The sequence below is a fragment of the Neurospora hispaniola genome, assembly GCF_033458365.1.
Source record: "Neurospora hispaniola strain FGSC 10403 chromosome Unknown B0T23scaffold_3, whole genome shotgun sequence".
Lineage (NCBI taxonomy): Eukaryota > Fungi > Ascomycota > Sordariomycetes > Sordariales > Sordariaceae > Neurospora > Neurospora hispaniola.
In genome coordinates, this window is record NW_026944408.1 from 1,208,799 (window position 1) to 1,230,632 (window position 21,834).

The 21,834-nt window shown below is 53.2% G+C and overlaps 9 protein-coding genes across 9 annotated transcripts; 4 read left to right on the forward strand and 5 right to left on the reverse strand.

Moving 5' to 3' along the window:
* Positions 1-157: 157 nt before the first annotated feature.
* Positions 158-1,468, reverse strand: B0T23DRAFT_314871 (cation efflux family-domain-containing protein; the record flags this gene model as incomplete). The annotated part of the gene is made up of 2 exons (XM_062834828.1): positions 158-798; positions 895-1,468. 2 exons carry the CDS (start codon positions 1,466-1,468, stop codon positions 158-160), a joined length of 1,215 nt encoding a protein of 404 aa, XP_062693781.1.
* A 1,649-nt stretch (positions 1,469-3,117) lies between these two features.
* Positions 3,118-5,270, forward strand: B0T23DRAFT_439760 (kinase-like domain-containing protein). The gene is made up of 2 exons (XM_062840704.1): positions 3,118-3,923; positions 4,004-5,270. Exons 1-2 carry the CDS (start codon positions 3,331-3,333, stop codon positions 4,893-4,895), a joined length of 1,485 nt encoding a protein of 494 aa, XP_062693782.1. The 5' UTR covers positions 3,118-3,330; the 3' UTR covers positions 4,896-5,270.
* A 493-nt stretch (positions 5,271-5,763) lies between these two features.
* B0T23DRAFT_439762 (uncharacterized protein) lies at positions 5,764-6,968 on the reverse strand (the record flags this gene model as incomplete). The annotated part of the gene is made up of 2 exons (XM_062840705.1): positions 5,764-6,754; positions 6,833-6,968. 2 exons carry the CDS (start codon positions 6,966-6,968, stop codon positions 5,982-5,984), a joined length of 909 nt encoding a protein of 302 aa, XP_062693783.1. The 3' UTR covers positions 5,764-5,981.
* A 2,760-nt stretch (positions 6,969-9,728) lies between these two features.
* B0T23DRAFT_106797 (uncharacterized protein) lies at positions 9,729-10,435 on the reverse strand. The gene is made up of 2 exons (XM_062831790.1): positions 9,972-10,435; positions 9,729-9,832 (listed from the first exon to the last, which is right to left on the reverse strand). Exon 1 carries the CDS (start codon positions 10,299-10,301, stop codon positions 9,972-9,974), a length of 330 nt encoding a protein of 109 aa, XP_062693784.1. The 5' UTR covers positions 10,302-10,435; the 3' UTR covers positions 9,729-9,832.
* On the forward strand, positions 10,329-12,148 carry B0T23DRAFT_394488 (uncharacterized protein; the record flags this gene model as incomplete). The annotated part of the gene is made up of 7 exons (XM_062838131.1): positions 10,329-10,381; positions 10,532-10,541; positions 10,621-10,711; positions 10,829-10,881; positions 10,980-11,561; positions 11,620-11,873; positions 11,938-12,148. 7 exons carry the CDS (start codon positions 10,329-10,331, stop codon positions 12,146-12,148), a joined length of 1,254 nt encoding a protein of 417 aa, XP_062693785.1.
* Positions 12,149-13,273: 1,125 nt separating this feature from the next.
* Positions 13,274-14,568, reverse strand: B0T23DRAFT_106791 (mitochondrial oxaloacetate transport protein). Its single transcript, XM_062831789.1, has 3 exons — positions 14,436-14,568; positions 13,645-14,321; positions 13,274-13,549 (listed from the first exon to the last, which is right to left on the reverse strand). Exons 1-3 carry the CDS (start codon positions 14,450-14,452, stop codon positions 13,314-13,316), a joined length of 930 nt encoding a protein of 309 aa, XP_062693786.1. The 5' UTR covers positions 14,453-14,568; the 3' UTR covers positions 13,274-13,313.
* Positions 14,569-15,721: 1,153 nt separating this feature from the next.
* Positions 15,722-16,920, forward strand: B0T23DRAFT_427379 (WD40-repeat-containing domain protein; the record flags this gene model as incomplete). The annotated part of the gene is made up of 2 exons (XM_062840053.1): positions 15,722-16,091; positions 16,157-16,920. The coding sequence occupies 2 exons, from the start codon at positions 15,722-15,724 to the stop codon at positions 16,918-16,920; spliced, it is 1,134 nt and encodes a 377-aa protein (XP_062693787.1).
* A 737-nt stretch (positions 16,921-17,657) lies between these two features.
* On the forward strand, positions 17,658-19,142 carry B0T23DRAFT_106828 (signal recognition particle 9 kDa protein-domain-containing protein). The gene is made up of 2 exons (XM_062831791.1): positions 17,658-18,166; positions 18,280-19,142. Exons 1-2 carry the CDS (start codon positions 18,095-18,097, stop codon positions 18,787-18,789), a joined length of 582 nt encoding a protein of 193 aa, XP_062693788.1. The 5' UTR covers positions 17,658-18,094; the 3' UTR covers positions 18,790-19,142.
* Positions 19,143-19,240: 98 nt separating this feature from the next.
* On the reverse strand, positions 19,241-20,889 carry B0T23DRAFT_106833 (small subunit of ribonucleotide reductase). The gene is made up of 2 exons (XM_062831792.1): positions 20,514-20,889; positions 19,241-20,439 (listed from the first exon to the last, which is right to left on the reverse strand). Exons 1-2 carry the CDS (start codon positions 20,742-20,744, stop codon positions 19,495-19,497), a joined length of 1,176 nt encoding a protein of 391 aa, XP_062693789.1. The 5' UTR covers positions 20,745-20,889; the 3' UTR covers positions 19,241-19,494.
* Positions 20,890-21,834: the final 945 nt, after the last annotated feature.

Sequence of the window (21,834 nt, forward strand, 5' to 3'; positions counted from 1 at the left end):
CCCTCAACCTTCTTCCCGCGCAGCAACACCACCCAACAGATCTGTACTGTATATATATATATATATATATATATATATATATATATACGCCGTAGATGAACAGAGACACCTGTACCCAAATCAAACACACGCCCTACTTGCTTGCTTGCTCCCTACTTTACTTATGCTTATGATGCTCATGGTCATGATCATGCCCATGTTCCTCTCCCTCACCAACAACAACCTCCTCCTCCTCCGGCTCCGGACTAGTCTTGGGACTAACATCCCCCGGAATAAACTCATCAAACTTCTTGATCTTGGCCGCCCCATCCTCCTTAGGTACGAACCGTATCCTGACCTTCCTCGCACCCCTCACCTTGGCGCCCACCTGCGTCCTCACCGCATCTTCCACCTCCCGCACGTCCTCCACAGTCCACATGTTGGGTACCGCCAGCTCAATATCCAGTAAATAATTCTGACCGCTCTTAACACCCGTGATCTCGACGACTTCCACCTCGTGGCCCTCGGATACCCCCTGAAGGGCCCTGAGACATTGTTTGCGGACTGAATGTTTGACTTCGTCGTCGACGGAGCGGTCGGCAAGCTCGTAGAGGGCAGAAACCGTGTTGGAATAGCCGGCTTTGATGACGAGGAGGGAGATGAGAAGGCCACCGACGGGGTCGAGCCAGGAGGCGTTGTGAAGGAAGTTGGCACCGAGAATGGCGGCGAGGGTGACGATACCGGTAAGGGAGTCGACACGGTGGTGTACCGCGTTGGAGGCTAGGACGGAGGATTTACGTTCACGGGCTACTTTCATTGCTGGAAAGGGGGAACATGGTGTTAGTAGGAGTTGTGGGAGGTGAAATTGGGAAAGGGGTAGAGAGGGGGATAGAGAGAAAGGGGACGGAAACATACTAGCATGGTAAAGCCATTCCTTGACGGCCACCGTACCGGCTGCCAACCAAGCAGCATGCAAACTAGGGCCTTCGGCGCTCACACCATGGTGGTGATGGTGTCCATGGCCGTGGCCGTGTGCGTGTTCCAGCAGTTGCGCCGCAGCGGCCGGGTCGAGGAAGAAGTGCGCATAGAGAGAGGTGCAGCTGTTCATGCACATGAAGAGGCCACCAAACAGGAGCATGCTCGACACGCCCAGCGACCCCAAGCTCTCGACCTTGCCGAAGCCGAGGGGGAAGTTTTCGGTTGGCGGGCGCAAGCTCCACGACACGGTCGCGAGCGTCAAAATGTCCGAGGCGAGATCGGTCAAGCTGTGCCAGGCGTCGGCAACCATGGATTGCGAGTTGAAGGCGTAGCCGCCCAGCCCTTTTGCGATGGCCATGCCCAGATTGGAGTAGAGGCCGATCCGGGTGATGCGCACACCGGCGTCGGCCTTGTTTCGCGAGGTCAGGTAGACATTGTCGTGGTGATGGTGGTGATGGCCGAGGCCGTGGGAGTGGCCGGCGTGGCCTCGAGATTGGGTGGGTGTGGTCATGACTGCTGTCCTCGTTGTTGTTGCTGTCCTCCTCCGTGGTCGTAGGAGTTGGGAGAGAAGGGACGGATAAGGGGGGTTGCTCGAAGAGGAGACAGGGATCAAAGAGCGTCGTAAGCGATCTTCGAAGGAGCGACTGTTTGAGTAAGTGTCGAAACAGCGACTAGGAGGAATAGGAGTTGTTGTTGTTGTTGTTGTTGTGGTGGTGGTGGTGGAGGTATGTGTCCCCAGGCATTGACGTTGCAGTAGGAGTTCAAGGCGAGGTGTCCTCCTCGACGAAGTGGCAGACGAGCTAAACGGAAGCAGGCTCCGGGGTCGTGTCGAGACGCAGACGGCGGGATGGAAGTGATGGGCAGCAGTGGGCGCAAGCGCAGTGTCACGGAGGCGCACCAGCGGGGCCGTACATTGCCTACTTGTACACGAAAGAGAAGGCATCAAAAAGGGAAAAAAAAAAAGAAGAAGACAGGGAAGAACACCTAAGAGTCAAGAGAGAGAGATTAGTATCTGACGCGCGTACGGTAGCCACTTGCAGTACCGTATGAGCAAGGGACCGTCTTGATGAGACGTGGCAGGGGGAATTGTTGGAGACCAAGGGATGCCGCAATGCAGTCGTACGTCAGATAGGTACGTGGACAGAATGGCGGAGAGAGAGCTTTAGTTGTGAGTGGGAGTCTCCAGCAATTCCAGAGTGAGTATTGAGGACGGTGATGCTGTGGTTCCTGGATTGGAGGAGTGATTCAATGTAACGAAATCGCATTTACAAGTCAAGTTAGCGGGAAAGGGTTCAAATCGTTTCCCGTTGGGAACCGTTCCCTTGGCTCCCTGTTCCCACTCGCATTGGGTCTGATCGGCCTTTCTGCTTCAAGTCATGTCATGGCCAGACCCGGACACGGGATCGGACCGGGCAAGCGGGCAGGCAGGCCAACGTCAGGCACTGGCGTCTTCTCTCTCTCACGATGCGGAATCGGAGAGGGACCACCAGGGCAGCCGGAACCTAGGCACCTAGAGTCCACCATGGCCCGGCTCAGAACTTGAATGGGACGACGCGAATGCCATGACGCGGCACATCTTGGCTCGCAAACTGAAGCCCTTGCAGCGGAATTGGGAACCTTTATGGTCAAGTGTCCCTTGCCGAATCTGGCCTACAGTTGTCCGGCAGGTGTTATGGTGGGGTATATGGTACTGTGTAAGTTGGAGGGACCTGGACCCTGAAGGCCCAAGCTTCTCTTATTCACCTTGATTAGTCTTATATTGCTACTTCACTCAATGCTTTCCGTCATAACCTTCGGGATTCACAGTCTAGTGTTCTGTACGTATTTCCAATAGAAAGTCGTGGTACTGTGGTCGATCGGTGTGGTTGATACATATCAGTAGGTGGCCCTAGGTACAAAAGAGGGACACAATTCGATGAAAACAACCTTTACATCAAACAATTGAAAGGAGTGTATAAAGCAGCCAAGAAGCATTGTGGCAGCTTCATGAATGAAAGTTTCCATTCAATTGAATCGTGATCAAATTGGCCAGAGTGTGTTGTCAAGTTCATGGAATTGACGACTGGACCGCACGACAAACCCATCTACCAATCCCCAAGTACCTCCACGCCAAGACATCGATGCATCTGATACTTGCAGTGTGTTGCAAGCTCTGAACACCTAACCCAGGAAATCTCCAAAACAACCTTGATAGCTTTAGTTTGGAGTTTCTTCCACGCATCAAGAGAAGAACTTTCTAGCTCTGGAAATCTTGCAAGAACGACATCTTCACATCGACTCGGGAAACGTGCGCTCGACCCTGGAATCTACCCGCGGTTACGCTTCGAGCGATCACGAATTACAAGCAGGCCTTCGCGATAGCCCACACTCAATATGACAGGCAAGGGCAAGTCTCGCTGGGCAGACAGCGCAGAAGACGCCGCGCTCGAAGCCCAGTTGAAGAAGGAAAAGGAGGAAAAGAAGCGCCTAAAGGCCGAAAAGGCGCGCAAAGCCGAAGCCGAAAAGAAGAAGCGCGAAGCAGAAGCTGCGGCGGTGGCACAACGACAACGACAACAACAGCAACAACAACAACAAACCGGTAACGATGACGACGCCAATGGGCCCCCGGCCAAGCGACGAAGACTCTCTCCCGACCGCGACGCAGCAGCAGCACCGACAGCGAGCAGTAATGACAGCAGTAAACTACTACGCTTCGAAGGCGGCCGATTCGGCAAGTGTCGCAGCGTCGAAAACTACGATAAGCTTAACGACATCGAGGAGGGCGCATACGGCTGGGTGGCGCGGGCGCGCGAGATCGAGACCGGCAAGGTCGTTGCGCTGAAGCGACTCAAGATTGATCCGAAGGATCGCAGCGGTCTGCCCGTCACTGGCTTGCGGGAGATTCAAATCTTGAAGGACTGCAGTCACAGGAACATCGTCAAGCTCAAGGAGGTGGTGGTGGGCGACGACACGAGCAAGATTGAAAAGTAGGCTACAATCCCTTTCTCTACTTCGCCGTTTCTTTCTTCACCTTCTATCGGGAAATCGACTAACGACTAACCCACAGCATCTTTATCGTCCTCGAATTCCTCGAACACGACCTCAAGTCCATCCTCGAAGACATGCCCGAGCCCTTCCTCGCCTCCGAAGTCAAGACCCTCCTTCTCCAACTCTGCTCCGGCATCGCCTACCTGCACTCGCATTACATTCTGCACCGGGACCTCAAGACCTCCAATTTATTGCTTAACAACCGGGGCCAGCTCAAGATTGCCGACTTCGGCATGGCCCGCTACGTGCCCGACCCTCCACCACCCAAACTGACCCAACTGGTCGTCACTCTATGGTACCGCGCTCCGGAACTCCTCCTCGGCGCGGCCCGCTACGGGCCCGAAATCGACATGTGGTCCGTGGGCTGCATCTTCGGCGAGCTCCTAACCCGCGAACCCTTACTGCAAGGCAAAAACGAAGTCGACGAGCTCACCAAAATCTTTGAACTCTGCGGTCTTCCGACAGACGAGTCATGGCCCGGTTTCCGCCGTTTACCCAACGCCCGCTCTTTACGCCTGCCCTCTTCTTCTTCTTCTTCCTCTTCTTCCTCTAAACCCCCCTCCACGGGGGCCCTAATCCGCGCCAAATTCCCCCTTCTAACCGCCGCCGGCGTCTCTTTGCTTGCCTCCCTCTTATCTCTAAACCCCTCGCGCCGTCCAACAGCGTCGGAAATGCTGGAGCACGAATACTTCCGCCAGGATCCGAAGCCGAAACAGGAGGCCATGTTCCCTACTTTCCCCAGCAAAGCGGGACAGGAGAAGAGGAGACGGAGAGAGACGCCGAATGCGCCCCAACGGGGCCAGAAGGTGCAGGACCTGGGACAGGTGGATTTTAGTTCGCTGGGTGGGATTTTCGGGAGTGGGAGGGAGAGGGAGGAGAGGGGTGGGGGTTTTAGTTTGAGAATGGTTTAGGGCTGGGGTATGGGACAAGGCTTGGTTTTGTGTTCCGAAGGATTGGACGTAGTGTGGGTTGCGAGCGTGTTTGTTTCTTGTCCGTCTCTGGTGGACGTGAGTGTTTTGAGGGTTGATGGGCGTTGCAGCGTTTAGGGAAATTATTATTTCCATCAATGTATATTGTGAGACCACGGAGAGGTCATCGGACAACATTAGATGAGCCAGGTACAGGGTGTCTACAGACTGATTGGGACGGCGGCAGCATTTGTGCTTCCGTATGCTACAACCTGCGATCTGTATGTATTCTATCCAGTTGGGCGGTAAAAAGTAGAGACCCGGATGCTGGCGTATAATTACAGCCGCATAATACTATATCATTCGAGGTACGGCGTTTACCCTCGCACCGTCTTCTTGAGTTATAATGATCTGATCTATGCTACCCGCCATATACAACGACGTCAAGATGCAGCACACAGGAATGAATCATCGTGTCAGGTTACACCTTTATATTGAGCCTCTCAGGAAAGTGAATGAATAATGCAATGCCTTTTTCTTCTAGTCCAACAGACAATCATGCTTCGCTTCCAACTTCTCTCTCCCCATGTCTTCTTCTTCTCCTCCAGCTCCTTTTCATCCATGGAAACAATTCCTAGCATAAGCCAAAAGACAAAAAACCGACGCCGCATCCATTGTCGTTTGCGCGTAAACACACTCGACTCGACTCCATTCAATGATTATGTGCGTATGTGTGACGTACTGCGTGCTTGCTGACCGACTGTGACCGACTAGCGGGAAGCATGGGATTAGCGATTAGAAAGGCCAGAAAGCAATGCCAACACACGCTCAACTCCTTCCTTTTCTTCTCGCAAGCAAAACAAAATTCAATCATCCAACAAACTCTATTACAAAAACATTAGCCAAAGATTCCACCCTCCATGCCATTCCATACCACGGCCGTTATCCTTCCATAGTCTCTCGCGTCTCTTCCAGTTCCAGCTCCACATGATTCAGCATAGTTCGATCGGTAGGTCAGAGTCTCATTTGTCCTTTATTCTTTTTTGTCATCAACATATTCCAGTCAACCAACAATTCGACAGTAGGTTCTCAAATGAGTCCGCCAAACCCGGTCACGAACCAAGTGAAGCTGAAAACCGTGACCACGCTCATGGCCACCACCGCGCCGAACGCCCGCTTATCGATATCAGAAACACCGCCACTGCAGGTCGCGCACACCCAGCCGCTGGAAAGGGGGGTGTAGGGCTGCGGCGTGTACAGAGTAAAGGTGAAGCCGGCGAAGGGTGCGAGATAGCCAGCCTCGGGAGTCGCGGTGAAGCTCGAGTCGGAGTCGTAAATAATCAGCGTGTACTGATCCACCAGCAGCGGATTCTCAACGTTCTGGGTCTGGTAAGCCTGCGTGTCCCAGGTGAAGGAGCCCGGGGAGGTGTAGGTCATGTTCTGCGTGAGCGTCCAGGTCGCCGAGGCGTCCCTGCACGAGACGAGCACGTCAACGGCCGTGGGCGTGGCCTGAACGTCGGTATAGTTCCAGCCCCAGGTAATGTAGTCGCCGATCTTGTAGAGCTGGGAGCCAGCGAAGACCGAGGGGGTGATCATGCTGATGCCGCCTGGGGGGTCTGTCGGGTCGAAGGTCTTGTGCTTGGTCGTTGTGGCCTTGGTACCCGTCTTCGTCTTGGTACCGGTGCCGGTGCCGGAGTCACTTTCGGAGAGCAGGCCGGTGTTGTAGTTGGTGCTTATTGGGCCCCCCTTCTTCGTCGTGGTGGGGGGCGCGGTGGTTGTGGCATCTTGGTTATCGCTGGCGCTGCCTGTAGGCTTCGCCGTGTCTTTCGCTGTCGCTGTTGGTGCTGGCGCTTCAGAAGATGCTGTGATTGATCCAGGTCAGTTGATGCACGGTTCGGCACGGGTTTGGATGAACCCCGGTGAATCCGTCTTAAACGTACCTGGCTCTGGGTCTGCCCTCACGACAAGGGAGTCAATCTCTGGAAGAAACCTAGGCCATAGCCCAGAAGCGGACGCAATAGGTGACAAAGAGAGCAATGCGACGGCCAGTTGGCCAACAGAGAGTGATGTCCTCATAGTGTTGGTATTTGTTGATGGTGGTGAGTGTGTGTTATATGCAGTTTGTTATGCAGTCTGCAGCAGGCGTTCAGATGAATATGCCCAAGTAGGGGGTCCGAGCGACCAATATCAATCCAAGCCCGATATCCAAAAAAAAAAAAAAAAAAAAAAAAAAAAAAAAAAAAAAAGGTTTCACCCCAGAATAGAGTATATAGAATAGCTGAACAGCAGTTGCACTATAGAAAGCTGTTTAACGTCGGAGAATAACTTTTGGGTGTTGTGGTACTCGTCCTCGTCGACGGTGGCTTGAAGAGTCTGAGCGACAGAGGAATCGTGGTACGACGCTTGTCTTGGTGTGCGGGTAGCGCGGTGGACCAACCCCTAATGCTGGGAGCCTGGGACTTGAGCACTAAACTAGCGGTTGGCTGCTAACCGAACAATGGAATGGATGGATGTTGCCGGTGAGAAATTGTAACTTGAGAGCCGATGGGATAGCTGAAAAACTTTGCTTCGCGTCGGGATGATTCGACTGCTAAACAGCGACAGGATCAGATAAGCGAGAGACGGGTATCCAGGATGATGAGGACGCTGGAAACAGCGGACGGAGCGAACGGTCTGGATAGGTAATGAAAAGCGAATGTGAGGGTTAAGTTGCTGAAGAAAGCGGGCAGAAGGAGAGCGAAAGAGCAACTGGGGTGAGGTGAGTGGATAAGGGAGAAGATGGGCGACATCGATCATGGAACCAGACTGAAATGGCTGGAGATCAACTTCACGGACCGGGTCTGTGGCTCCGTCCTTCTGCATCTTTCCGCCAGAAAGGACTGGACTCACCAGCGAAAAAAGAGGGAAGCCACAACACCCCACCGGGTGAGACGGCCAATAAGGGGCCGAGTAAACATTCGAACTTGACTGTTTTGGGCTTCTCCCTGGATCTCTTCTATCATCACCACTACATGCTGTGGCGCCTTCAGTGAATGCCACGAAAAATTCCCCGTGTCAGGTCCATTCAAAGTCGTATTGAAGCCATGATGGATACGAGCCACAGCGGAGCACGGGCTGGACTCTCCTCGTGCTCGTTCGGCTTTTCTCGTGTTGGACCCCTTTTGCCCCTCTCGCCTAAGCGGCATGGATGACAATCATGTGCGAGCTAAAAATAACCGAGCATTGTGGGCGCATCTCCTTTTTCAATGCTTCGAGATTCATACCTTGACACTTGGATATAAAGGCACCCGATGCCGTTCCCCAGAGTTCCCCAGACGGCCGGGAAACGATGAGCACCATAAACCGGAATTCAGTCGCACAGAATGCCTTGGACACAAGCATTCCCTAAGCCACGTTGCGGTGATTCACATGATCATCCACAAGGTACAGCCCAGTTATGACGGTGGGCAATTTAGCGTTCTTCAACAGGCGCAGATCTGTGGATGCCGTTCGTTTACCGGGCAGACGAGATTCCCACTCTCTGGTTGTCTCACTTACCTGACAAGCTTTCTTGCATGTCAATGGGGAGCACAGGAATCGCTCAGACTTGGGGCTTTGCGAGGCTTCGACAGCCCGTTTCTTCGCCGGCACCTACACCGATGGCTACACTGGCACTGACTGGATGCGACACGAACAGCACCGAGTGCCGCCAACTCCAAGCGTTCCGACACGGTATCACAGCCCAAAGAATGCCCGCCGTTGCCAGATGGTCAAAGGGTTTATCTGTCCTTTCCAAGCAAAACGAAATATCCAGAGCCATGGCGATTGCCGGTGGACGTCGGCGTGCTTGACAGCGACGACTGGCCCTCCTTCTAGTTGGGTATCCGAATTGCTATGTGTCAGACGCATGTAGATGTGCCTGGCTGGGGAATGCGATGGATCCGACAGAGTTGTCGTGACTGTCGATTTCAGGTTCCTGCCTTAGTCGAGCAATAGTTCAAGCTGTTGGGCAGGCTAGTCGAGATGATAGCGGGCCAGCCGAGATTGGGGCCTTTGCAGTGATGACGCTGTTATGTGGTCAACATCCTCCACCCAAACATAGAGGGCGCGACCTGACGGCTCGAGAAGCGTATCTGATGTTCACCTTTGCTGACATTGAGGACGTTGAGTTGAAGGTTATCTATGCGAGCAACGACTTACCGCGCTTACTTGCTAGCCATTGGTTGAACTTCATCCTGGGTTGGGATCTTGGTATCGTCGATGGGCGTCAACTCTGGACATGAAGAGGAAAACATTGACAAGCACCTAAACGGGTAGTACACATACGTCCTCCGGGGAGGCCTTTCCCCATCCCGTCGTGGTATGTTTTGTGGGTAGCTGCCGACGTGAGGTTGGGGATATATCGCTTGGTCGCATTGGCGGGTTTGGTTCTCATGATTGCCCCTCCCACCCAAGGCATCTGATAGGAAGAAGCAGAGTGCGTATGTGCACCCGGGGCGCCCGCATTGCGGCAGTGAATGTGGTGCAAGTTGGCTTTGATCAATGGATGACATGGCGTAGTCTCGCAGCCGAGAGGAAGCATAATGCAGCAGTCGTTTCTGGGGAGAAGAGATGCGGCATTGGCTCGTGAATGGCGTCACATTTGACAAGTATGCACCTCGATTATCGCCATTGGTTGCTGGGCGATAGGATGGTGGTTCACTGCCCCCGAATCTGCATCGTCTGCTTGCCTCTTGGACGGCGGCCCGTATCATTTGGCGCCGCAAGTACTCGTTTTTCAGCTTATACGGTGCTCTTGTTGCCAGTCATCCAAGTAGCCTCGAGTTTGCAACCTGGAAAGGAAATGGATGTCAACAAAGCGCGGATCAGCGGTTTGGCTTGATTCAAGTTCCGGACCCCTCTCCTTTTGATGGCATTTGAAGTTGAGGCTTCCATGTCGCACGTGAGGATATATGCCTTCACTACAGACTACGTTAGCGAGTGGAAGTTGCGCTTCCATGCCAAGATAAGGTGCCGTGTGTTGGTTCAAAGTGGTTGCAGCTTGGGCACACGCTTGATCGAACCTAATTGGGCGGGGCAGATCTCCATGCCTTAGCTTACCTACTGTAGCGGGCTTGGCTGCTTTTCTGGGGGTACATGTTTTGGTGGGTTGCAGCACCTGCCCGCACTGCGGATCGTCTGTAGCTCTCTGCCTGTCACTTCGGTTTGAGGTGACTGCAGTGAATGCACTTCTAACGGATGGAGGGGTACGGGAAGTGGACGGGAAGCTTCGAACATTAACACCTGCCGGAACGCCTCAGGCGCATGTTTGGGTTCAGACGGGACGGGAGACTTTCGACTAGACGTGGGAAGATCCGTTTCCTTTTCTATCTGACGTGCCCCTCGCATGCCCACCCAAAACATCAAACTCACAAACCTCCAGCTTTTCATATTTCTCCGCGCCGTGCGTCCAACATCATGGAGTCACATATCACCATTGATCGGGCATATTATGAAGTCCTGGTGCGAAGGTAAGTACTGTTTTCTTGTCCATGGTAGCATCATGCCTTCTGCTCGGTTTTTGTCTAGAACACCAGAGATCCCTCAAGGCCCGTCCGCCCAACCACTAGGTATATCCCGTTACTGTTGCTGATTTTGGCTTGTCTTTGTTCGTCTACCAGGGCCCAGTTTGTACGTTGCGTTCCGTCAAAACATAAAATCAACTTGACTCGTAGCTCACCCGTAGCTGACCTGCCACAACCGTCAAAAGAATTCCGAAGCTTTTAATCGAAACCACGGCCAGGGTGTCACTCTCCCGCAGGCCGAATATGACAATCTCAACCTCATTGCCCGGCAGTATGGTGCGTTTACTGGCAGTTGAAACCCCCTGAAGATGGCTGTCACCGCAGCAACAAAAATAACAGCCAAAGAGAGACGAAAGATACTCTGAATACATATCAGAACTGACTCAAGTCCAGAAAACCTGAAGCGTAACTTGATGCGCGGTGGAGTGGTTGAGGAGACTATTGATGTATGTCGCCCTGGTGCATCTGGTTATGACCCGTATATATGGAGCCTACCCCGTGGGGACCCCAGGGCTGCTTAACTGATTGAATCCACACTCGATAGCTTCTCAGTCAAGATGACGCTACCATCCAAGGAGGACTTGTTCCGGAGACATCGCAGCACCAGCGTGAGGCGACGCACAAAAGTGCTACCGATGTAGGCACGGCACCCACTCAAATATCCCCTCCCGGCCTCGACAAACCGAGAACATTTAGACCCAGACCTCAACATGACGAGCGCCACAACAGCTACAGCGGCTATAGTGGTCATAACGAGGGTTATCAGTATGGAGGCCGAGGTGCTTGGGCAGAGGTTGATGAAGTTGAGCCCGATGATGAGGACTCATTCTGCGACGAAGTCTATTCCCCAGACGGCCCTAGTGTCCCCGAGGGAGTGAGCGAAGTCAAGCCACAGATGAAGAAGCAGCAATTCGACCGACAGTGCACCAGAACTGTGCAGCTCTACAACCTATCCGAGAGCACTACCCACGCAGACATTACGAATGCTGTCCGAGGCGGTATGCTGTTGGATGTGTTCTTGCGCGCCCATGATCGGTATGCTACCGTATCATTTCTTCACGCTGCAGACGCTAGGAAGTTCTTTGAACACGTCCGGAAGAACGATCTTTATATCAAGAACAAGCGAGTAAGTCAGTGTGTCACATATGTAATTAGGGGAGGTTATATACTGACCAGGCATCCAGGTTGACATCAAGTGGTGTGACCGCCAATTCGTACTGCCAGGCCATATCGCTGGAAAGATAGCCCAGGGAGCCACCCGAAATCTGGTCATTCGCCGGTGCGGTCCCAAAGTCAGCGAAGAAGGTATCCGGGAGGATCTTGACCATATTCACAACCTTGCTGTTATCAAAATCGAACTCACGGGCGGAAACTGTTATATCAGTCTGAACGCTGTACACATGGCCGTCTACGCCAAAACTTGCATGATGAGTCGTCTGTAAGTCAACCATGGACAGGTGATCATTGGCTTCTGCCTACTTGAATGTTGACAACGTGCCCAGGAAGTACAAGACCTTCAGGATTGACTGGGACGTCGATGAGTGTGCCCAGCCCTATGATCCACTCCCCGCTCCAAAGCAACCTAAGGAGGTCAACTTGCCAAAGCCTGCTGCGCCTGCAAACCGCTTCCAGCTCCTAAACTTGGACGATGATGGCGAGGACGAGATTGCTGCAGCATTTCAGTCCAAGAAAAGGGTTGGCATTGCTGTGTAGGACCGAGAAGATGGATCTCATCATGCCCATCGAATGAAGAGAAGACAACTTAACGAAGGCGTCACCAATGAACGAAGTTCTGTACGACCATTGCCGGTAAGCGTAGAATGCCTACCTCCAGTACACGAGACCATGTTTGAGGATATATGTAGGACGGCTCATAGGGGGCACCACATTACTCCGTTTTGTCATTCTAGTATTAGAAGTCTAGGCCTTCTGAAACAACTCAGAAGCCCGCGTACATGATGCGGGTTAGAAACACAGGAGGCAGCAGATATTCCACGCCGTCCTCACCGGCTGTATCTAATATTTATGGGCGAAGGAAGGAAGATGATGAGGCGGCATAAGGCGGACGAGGCACAAGGCACCCGGGAAACAAGTGCACATTTCACCCCTCGTCTAGGTAGACTTGCAATTAGGCTCCGTTTAACTTCTAAGCATGGTGCGAGTATTACTCTCCACTCCTCTACATTCAAAAAGGTCATGATGCAGTATTGGCCCCAGATGCCGTGGTTGATTCTTGCTCCATTGTTGCGTCTTCGCTCAACAACCAGGGAAGACAACGAAGGCAATGGTAGGTAACGTAATGTTAACTTACATCAAACAATCCAGGACCCCGAAATCCAGATATATCACCCTCCATGCTTACAAAAACCCGATCTGAACCAAAAGTACGCCAGCCTTCGCTGCCCTCTAGTTGGTAACCACGATGATCAAAAACGAAAATGTGTATATGATCCCGTCAGTCCTCCCCATGATGCCCGACCTCTCGCCTACCCTACTTCCCTACCCCACAACCACTTCCACAAAAAAAAGAGTAGGACGAAGTAGAAACGCTTCCCATAAGCCAAGAAAAAAGAAAAGGAAAAAAGAGATTAACGCCTGATGTCTAGAACAAAAAGAGGATATCCGCCCGCCGATGAAGTCTATAGCCAGATGTTCGATTGTAGAAAATCACCGTTTCCTCCCCACCGTACCGCCTTCTTTCAAACCCGTCCGTTTTCTTTTTCTTGGTTATATCCTTCCTTTCATTGGTGCCCCTTTCTCCTCCCCTCTTCAATTATATATCGAGCTGGGGCCTGGTGACCTAGCAGGCACCACCTCCATCATGGTCCATGCCCTATGGTGGAACAGTCTCAAGAGACTATAGAACTCGTGCGCTCGTCTATAGGACCCGGGTCTCGGGTCCAAGAATCTTGTCCTCCAGCTTCTTGACCAGCTTCGTGGTCTGCTCGGCCAAGCTGAGGGTCAGGATGGTGTGCGGGAGAATGCGGGTAAGATGGGGGATGACGCCCTTGTAGATGGCGAAGAAACCCTCGGCGCGGATGGTCTTGGCCAGGCAGTCGAAGACGCCCTTGTACAGGTTACCGTTTTGGTTGTAGAGGCGGGACATGATTGTGTCTATTTCGTTCATTGTCAGTTTCAGTTGTCCCAGAGGGCCAGAAGAGGGTCAAGGGGGGAGAGACCCAAGAGGAGGGGAATAAAAAAAAACATACCAGGAGGATGCATCACCACGCAAACCACAAATCCACTCGCCGTACTACTCGCCAAATGCAGCGCCGGCCCCTCCTCCATGCCCAAGTGTTTTACCAACCGCCTCTTCGCAAAGAAGTACGTGGGGAGCTGCACCGAAGATCCAAAGCCCGTCCTAATCATGGCCGCCCCCACACCTCTGTACAACCCCTTCACACCCTCCCCCTTGTAGATTTTCGTCAACCCGTCCCAGGCGTTCTTGTACTGATGCTGCGTGCCGACCGGCAAAAAGGGGCTATAGCTCTGCAACCTCGTCTTGGCCAAGAAGAAGGGTGACCCCGCCATGGCGCCCATGATGCCACTCGCCGCGCCGGCAAACATGTTGATGCCCAGGTTTTGGGTCTTTGCGTCGTTAAAGAGCGTGGTCGCAAGCGCATGTCGCATCGGCTCGTAGAACCCCAGGCGGCATCCGTTCAGGAGGATCTGGTAGATGTACGCGCACCCGATACCGCGGTAGATGCCGCCCAGTCCTTCGTTGCGCACGATCACGGAGACACCGTGGATCGGACCCCGGTAGAAGTGAGGGGAGGAGGTAGAGGATTGGAGCTCGCCCTGGAGTTGCATGCGGATCTTGACGGTCTCGAAGGGGTGCGTGGCGGTTACGGCGCCGCAGGCTGCGATGCCGCCGGCTATGAAGGCGCTGTGAGGGGGGAGGGATGTTAGTCTGGGCTTGGGACCGGGAGGGGGGTTTGGGTTGGGTTGGGTTGCGCGCGCGCACTGGGCGCATTGCGAGGAGGGGAAAGGGAGAGCTTACCCTGCTGTTGTTGACATAGTGACGTTAGGGTATCTGTTTTGGGAGGATGTATGGGGAAGAAGGTTGAGGGAGGGGGAAAAGATCAGGGAGAATCCAAGTCGAGTCCCCAGAGTTGTTGGGTTGATTGCGACGGAGTTGGCGCGCAAAGTCAAAGAAAGGCGCAATGCCGAGTCTTGCCGGTGTTCGGAGAGAGAGGGGGGGAACACGGAAACTAATTCGGGAGTAGGCCGGGGGAAGCGGGAGTGGATGTCACCGTATCACGGAGAGTAACGACGGCAATGACGGGATGATCTGGGGAAAGACCAGATCGAGATATGTACGATACAGGTGTACAACGAAGTTACAACGAACGACGACGACCGCTTCTGTCTCCAGGAACAGGAAGGAAAGAGAAGAACACCGAGAGCTGTCCGGGAAATTTATTGGAGCTTCAAGGTGGCCTCGCCGGTCAGTCGCCGGGCAGACAAGGGGGTCGAAGTGATCGACTGGGACCAACTCCCGCTTTGGGTCAGGCACGGAAGTTGGTGTCAAGATCCTCCTCCGATGCCGTGGATGGGGGTGGTGCCCAATGGCGACGAGGCGAAGGAGTTGTAAGTGCTGCGGTGTCGGCGCGCGGACAACATATTAATGTGGAGTTTCTGCGGTATGACAGGGGGGCGTGGCGGGTCGGGCGGCCCAGACGTGGACCCTGAATCAGAAACGGAAATGTCTGGGCCGGGGAACGCTGTCGTTGCTGCGAGGGAGGGTTAGGGCCTAAGCGCGATGGACGGCAACAACAAGTGTCCGAATCGGAGCTTGATGACAATTTCGAAAAGACGAAGGTACCGAAAGCTTGAAAGACAGTCATACTGGGGCCTCAGCTGAGCATCCTGCCATAGTGTGTAATGATTGCCATTCCAGCTTCGTGAACATACACTAGCACGGTTTCCAATTGACTGCTCGGTTTGCGTCAAGATCACCAACGTATGCCCAGCGTTGATGGAGTTTGTCCAACTGTCACTTACATTGTGTCGTTGCCCATGCAGTTAGACCTGACCATGGATCAAGACAAGGGTTAGGGTCGTGGGCCACAGCCAAGCCATTGTATGTACCTTGACGTCGCATTACTGAAGCTCTGTCTCTCCGCCCGGCAGAAACACCAACACGGTTGACGGATGCTACTAAGTTTTGAACCAAACATCAAACACCTACCATCAATTCGATACCTACTATACAATTTGACTCAGTCTATTCGCCCCGCCATATTCTCTGGTTCTAGCCGGTTTCAATACGATCAATCGACCGCAATGTCATCGACACCGATGGACATCGACGAGCCCGGCGCGGGAACACCCTCCCTGAACGTTACCCGGTTACTTGGGCCTAATGGGCCCAGTACCTCCAAGGTCAGCGAGATGATCAAGAATTTCAGGCCGACAAAGTTCTTCCAGAGAGACGACGTGAAGGAGGGTAGGCCCCAGCCATACGTTCTCTCGATCGACTTTGACGACCCTGGCGAGCTTTGCATGACGTCTGAAAGCGACGAGACCATCCAGATATATAACGTTAGGGAAGGTCGGCATGATAAGAGCTTGCTGAGCAAAAAGTACGGCGTCAAGCATGCGAAGTTTACACATTCCAGCTCGGGCATCATCTATGCGAGCACGAAGCAAAACGGTATGTCACTGTGGACACCCTTTTTCCCTTCAATGACTGCTTTTCGCTGACTTAGATCGCCACAGACGCCATCCGCTATCTGGCAACCCACGATAATACGTTTATCCGATATTTTGAAGGCCACGAGGCCTCCGTTACCAACATTGCTCTCCATCCCGGCTCCGATAACTTTCTTTCATGCAGTCTTGACACCACAGTCAGGCTCTGGGACCTCAACAGCAGGAACTGGGTTGCCAAATTCCACCTCACCAATCCCACTTTAGCGGCCTGGGACCCTGCTGGTCTCGTTTTTGCCATCGCCCTACCAGCCAGCGCCAGCATTCTCCTTTACGATTACCGCAACTACGTGAAACCGTTCAAGATCATCGACGTTTTGAAAGAGAAGGGGCCAGCCGATGCGGATGCCGTCTTCAGAGGCTGGACGAAACTCGAGTTCTCCAACGACGGGAAGCATATTCTTCTAGGAACACGGACCGGAGGACACTTCCTCTTTGACGCCATTGACGGGAACCTGAAAGCGTACTTGCGAAAGCCCCAAGGCGGCACCAGACGGCCAGCCCCTGGCGAGGCTGATGGTGGAAGCGGTGCGCTAGAGAGCAGTGGAGACTGTTGCTTTACGCCAGATGGACGATATGTCGTGTCGGGCGCGGCCAAGGACCTGTTGGTTTGGGACACATTGCAAACTCCCAATAACAAGGTTCTGGAACCGAATTTCCTTCCCCAGGAAGGAAAGAAGGAACCAGTCCTTGTGCAGTACAACCCACGATTCAACATGATTGCCACTGCGGATAAGGAGCTTATGTTCTGGCTGCCGGTTTCCGATTTATAGACGGAGTCTCTCGGAAACTGTTGGACCTCACCTCCATGGTCAACCCCACGGAATAGGTGGGACCGGGCTTTACCGGTTCAGCGCAAACATCCGCTTGAGAAATATGATATGGAGACGTCTATCTGGACCCAAGTCGATGATCAAGAGATCTAGAATAACTTTTTCATCATCTCTGGACACCGATCGCTTCGTGGTTGTGGGGCGTTGTCCCTTTTGTGGCGCCGGGATACTTGGAGAGTTCCCCCAAAGCCGCACGTACGAGGAAGGCAACTGCACAGGACCCATGCTGCGATGTGCGAAGGTCTTGGATGGTATCCTGTTGCTACACCAGGGCAGAGCAGAAGAGCGTCTTGGTAAGAGAACATGAGAGACGTCGGGAACAAAAGAAGATTTTGATGCACTGTACATGAGATACCCATTTTGCATTATTCACCGGCGTATGGGAGTAGTTAGCATGCTTCAAAGGGTTCAGGTTACAAGGCAAGTGGTCTGGAAAGCTGATTTAACCAGACTCGTGCGAGAGGAGATGGAAAGAAATGGTCAAGATGAGCAGCCTGTAATGGTTGATCTAGTTGAGTTTCACTGAGACGATAATAGACATTAGGAAATAGAGGAAGCGCAACATGATTTTCTGTCCATAAAGAACCTGACCATCAGGTAGTACTGATAAAGTCGAGTTGAATTCCACCCTGAAGCCCATATTTTAGACCTGGGACGACAGGAGCTTAAAGTAAACACAACCCCTGTTGCCCCCTGTCATTCGAGGTATGCCCCGCATTTGACCTGGATGGATGGGACTGCGGTGAACCCCACCAATGCAACACCCATTTCAGCGTGCAAGCAGAGAGCTCACCGAAACCGTGGCACCAAAACTTCCCGGGGAAGCGACAAGGTGAACCCACATCATCCTTACCTCCAACATATCACGTCGCCTTGACGCCTTCGCAATTATCTCGAGTTACCAACCGCCGCTGCGCGCCACACTCCCAAGCCGCCAGCCGACACTACCTACTTATACCAAAATAATCATTTGGGTACCGAATCTCCAAACCAGCGCACGAAGAGTACAAACGAAGCGATCACTACTTCGACGGTACAATCCAGTCGCGCAGCACGCGACCACCGTCCCATCAGACGTACTCGTCGTCCACAGCATAAACCGGCGACAACAAATATGCCATACTACGAAAAGTCAGAGGACTGGCTTCACCAGTCTGCTTTGCTGTTGCAGGCTAGGCCTCAGACTGTATGTCTTTTTCCCCTCCTTCAATCATTACATCTTAGTGGGTAGCTATGAGCCATCTAAACTTCTCCCGTCCATGCTAACATGCAAACCCAACCCCCCTCCCCCAATAACAGACCCGAGTAACAACCTCGTACTCTCTCCGCCCCGCCATCCGCCCTTCCAAAGCTGAGAAGCTCGCGGCAAAGGAAGCTCGTCGCGCCAAAGAAAAAGAAACCAGCAGCAAAAAGACTCTCGCCGCCGCCGCCGCCGCCTCAACAGAAGAAGAACCCCCCAAGGATGCGGCGGCGGCAAAACCACCCCGAGGCCATCTGGTCCTCAAGACCTTCGACCCGCACTCGGGCGTGTGCCTGAAATACAAGACGTCCAAAGCCGCCGAGGTGGGTCGGTTGATTCAGATGCTGGGACAATTGGGGAGGAGGATGGCTGCGCTGCCTGTTGACGAGGCCAAGGAGTCGGCAGACGTGGTGATGGCTGATGCGGCTGCTGCTGCGGCGGAGGAGGGTGCTGCGGCGGCGGCGGCGGCGGTTAGTGGGACTGCTACGCCTGTTGCGGGTGCGAGTACGCCTGCGCCTGCGGCAGGAGGCGGTGGACAGGGAAAGAAGAAGAAGAAGGGGAAGAGGTGAATTTTGAGAGGGCACTGAGTGAGTGGGAAGGGGACGAACGCGCGGATCGGCGGGTTGAGCGGGTAAATGCCATGATAATAAAGGGTGGGTAGAACCAAGTGAATGAGGCAAGCGTTTAACATTTGTATGTGGTAACATTTGTGTCAAGTGAAGTCTACCTTGGTTGCGCATCGGCGAACGGGTCAAGTCAGGCGTCATGGTCACTTCAAGTTCACGCCGATACGAATTCGCTGATGTCTATAAGTTCAATTGCCATGTCGTGTGGAGAGACCGAGCTCTGCCCATACATGTAGAAGCTACTGCCTAGAAGCTTCTTTTCTTTTTGTTTATCAATAATCGACCATCTTCTCATTCAAGTTACAGCCCAGTTGTATGTACAAGATGGCTTGATCAAATCAGCCATGATCTTGAGTCCCAATAAACGCCTCTAACTCCGCCCATGTGCTTGATGATAGGAAAAAGGAAAACATTGAACTCGCTCGCCTTTTTTTGAGGTGAGTTGCTGATGGCAGCAAAGATTTTTTATCCAACACAGAAAAACATCTCCAACTGGCAGTTGATAAGCAAGTTGCTAGTCATGCTCGTGTGGGGATGTTCGGTGTGAGATCAGAACGGAAAGGTACAGTGTGGTGAAGGGGGTATTGATGAAACAAAGTCATAAGAGGCGTCGCAAAGAGAAACGAGAAACGGCAAGGACAACGGCATTTAAAAGTCCTCGTCGAAGGTGAAGTCACCGCCGTTCTCGTTCTTGGCCACCTCCGCATCAGCGTCGGCCTTCTTGGTGCTGTTCATGACACCAGCCTTCTGGTAGTCGCCAACACGCTTCTCGAAGAAGTTGGTCTTGCCACCGAGAGAAATGTTCTCCATGAAGTCGAAGGGGTTGGTCGACCTGTAGATCTTCTCGTTGCCGAGGGCGACAAGGAGACGATCGGCGACAAACTCGATGTACTGCTTCATGAGGTCGGCGTTCATGCCAAGAAGAGCGCAAGGGAGGGCCTCAGTGAGGAACTCCTGCTCAATTCTGACAGCATCGACAATGATTTCCTGGATCAGCTGCTTGCTGGGGCGGTTGTTGAGGTGAGAGAAGAGAAGGCAGGCAAAGTCGGTGTGGAGACCCTCATCACGGGAGATGAGCTCGTTGGAGAAGGTAAGGCCAGGCATGAGACCGCGCTTCTTGAGCCAGAAGATGGAGGCGAAAGCACCGCTGAAGAAGATACCCTCGACGGCAGCAAAGGCGACGAGACGCTGGGCAAAGGTGGAGCTCTTGTCGGTAATCCAGCGAAGAGCCCAGTCAGCCTTCTTGCGGATGCAAGGGATGGTGTCAATAGCGTTGAAGAGGTAGGTCCTCTGGGAGGGCTCCTTGATGTAAGTGTCGATGAGGAGGGAGTAGGTCTCGGAGTGAATGTTCTCCATCATGATCTGGAAACCGTAGAAGCAGCGAGCCTCGGGGATCTGGACTTCGCCACTGAAGCGCTCGACGAGGTTCTCATTGACAATACCATCGGAGGCAGCGAAGAAGGCGAGAATGTGGGAGATGAAGAACTTCTCGTCGTCGTTCAGTCTGTTGTTCCAGTCGTGAAGGTCCTTGGAGAGATCAATCTCCTCGGCGGTCCAGAAGGAAGCCTCGGCCTTCTTGTACATTTGCCAGATCTGTAGTGTGGATATCCAATTAGCCCGTGAACCACTTTACGCGTTGTTTGGGGTGTCTGGGACGCGTGGCGTACCTCATGGTACTTGATGGGGAAGAGAACGAAGCGTTGAGGGTTCTCGGTGAGGAGAGGCTCATTGGCCTCCTCAGGCTTGAGGGTAGGGGCCATCTTCTTGGCCTCGGCGGCCTTCTTGTTCGCGTTGTGTTCAGCATCGATCTCGGCTTCGAGCTTAGCAAGGTCCTCGTCGAAGGGCTTGTTCTCCTTGTCGGTGGCACCGAAGTCGAGCTTCTTGGCGGGAGAGTCCATGTTGAGATTCTGGATACCGGAGGTAACCTGTATAGTGCTCGTGTCAGTTACAGTCTTGGTGGCGGGTATGTAAGTTGATGCGGTGGTTTAGAGTTGGTAACGGTTGCAGGTCGCGTCGCGGGATTGTTTATGTAGATGTAAGGTAGGTAGGCTAAGTAAGTACTGACCTGCTTGGACGGGCTGGTCTGGACAGACATGGTGAACTAGGACGAAGAGATGAGATGCAGTTGGGAATGACACAGAACCAAGCGTTGCAAAGGACGACGACGCAAGACGATTTGGTGAAAAGAGGATGTAAAATGGGTTGCGTCAGAGAAGTAGTGGTTTTGGACAAAGACGGGGAAGAAGAACAAGATGGGTTCGTATTTTCAGTTCTTTAGAAGGTTTAAGTACTGAGCACGTCCGCACGTGGTGCCCACACCAGAGAACCTGAACGGACGAGAGGCACCACTGGCAACCCACACTGCCCGCCCTGGGCTGGCAAACAAATCTGCGCGTCAGAACTCCAGGATACGCGTTCTAGAGGTAGGTACAGTAACGCCTGGAGCGCGTCCATGGAGCTCCTTCTGCTGCCGTGCCGTCCGGCAAGCACTTGCAGTGACACAACACCTCCAGGCACAGGTAGCGTTTCCCGATGCCAGACGAGCCTCTCCCCTGCATGCGCCCTGTAAAAGCGTGCTTCAACTCAAAACTTTGTTCCATTGCCATCGCTATTTGTCGCGTTGTTCCGCTTTACAACCAGTTACAATTGCTCCGTCAGCATTCCGACCACCCAATTACATGATCGAATCCACCCTCGAGCAACATGTCGCGTCCTCCCTTGTTTCCATCCGAGCCGTCGTCAAGCCGCCATGCCTGCTTTTTTCTCTTATCAGATCGTCACACATCCATCAATCGGTCCTAGCTGGTCTTGGACTCCAGGCATCCCGATCCACCTGTCACCCCTCCGGCCCGCACACAGCAGCCCAGCAGCTTCCACGGGTCCAGCTGTGACTCCAGTATCATTGCGCCCTTTGTCTAAATAGGATGGGATGATCCAACACGCCAGACCGGATGTGATGGCACTACGGAGACGGTAGAAACCGGTCGT

What these genes read in the sequence shown, in the direction of transcription:
- B0T23DRAFT_106833 (XM_062831792.1), bottom strand. Translation starts at nt 20,744, where the DNA reads ATGGACTCTCCCGCCAAGAAGCTCGACTTCGGTGCCACCGACAAGGAG. An exon ending in TCCCCATCAAGTACCATGAG is followed by an intron (nt 20,440 to 20,513) that starts GTACGCCACGCG and finishes TCCACACTACAG; the next exon opens with ATCTGGCAAATGTACAAGAA.
- B0T23DRAFT_106791 (XM_062831789.1), bottom strand. An exon ending in CGTGGTGATGCATCCTCCTG is followed by an intron (nt 13,550 to 13,644) that starts GTATGTTTTTTT and finishes TGAACGAAATAG; the next exon opens with ACACAATCATGTCCCGCCTC.
- B0T23DRAFT_439760 (XM_062840704.1), top strand. Translation starts at nt 3,331, where the DNA reads ATGACAGGCAAGGGCAAGTCTCGCTGGGCAGACAGCGCAGAAGACGCC. An exon ending in GACACGAGCAAGATTGAAAA is followed by an intron (nt 3,924 to 4,003) that starts GTAGGCTACAAT and finishes ACTAACCCACAG; the next exon opens with CATCTTTATCGTCCTCGAAT.
- B0T23DRAFT_106828 (XM_062831791.1), top strand. Translation starts at nt 18,095, where the DNA reads ATGCCATACTACGAAAAGTCAGAGGACTGGCTTCACCAGTCTGCTTTG. An exon ending in TGCAGGCTAGGCCTCAGACT is followed by an intron (nt 18,167 to 18,279) that starts GTATGTCTTTTT and finishes CCCCAATAACAG; the next exon opens with ACCCGAGTAACAACCTCGTA.
- B0T23DRAFT_106797 (XM_062831790.1), bottom strand. Translation starts at nt 10,301, where the DNA reads ATGAAAAGCTGGAGGTTTGTGAGTTTGATGTTTTGGGTGGGCATGCGA.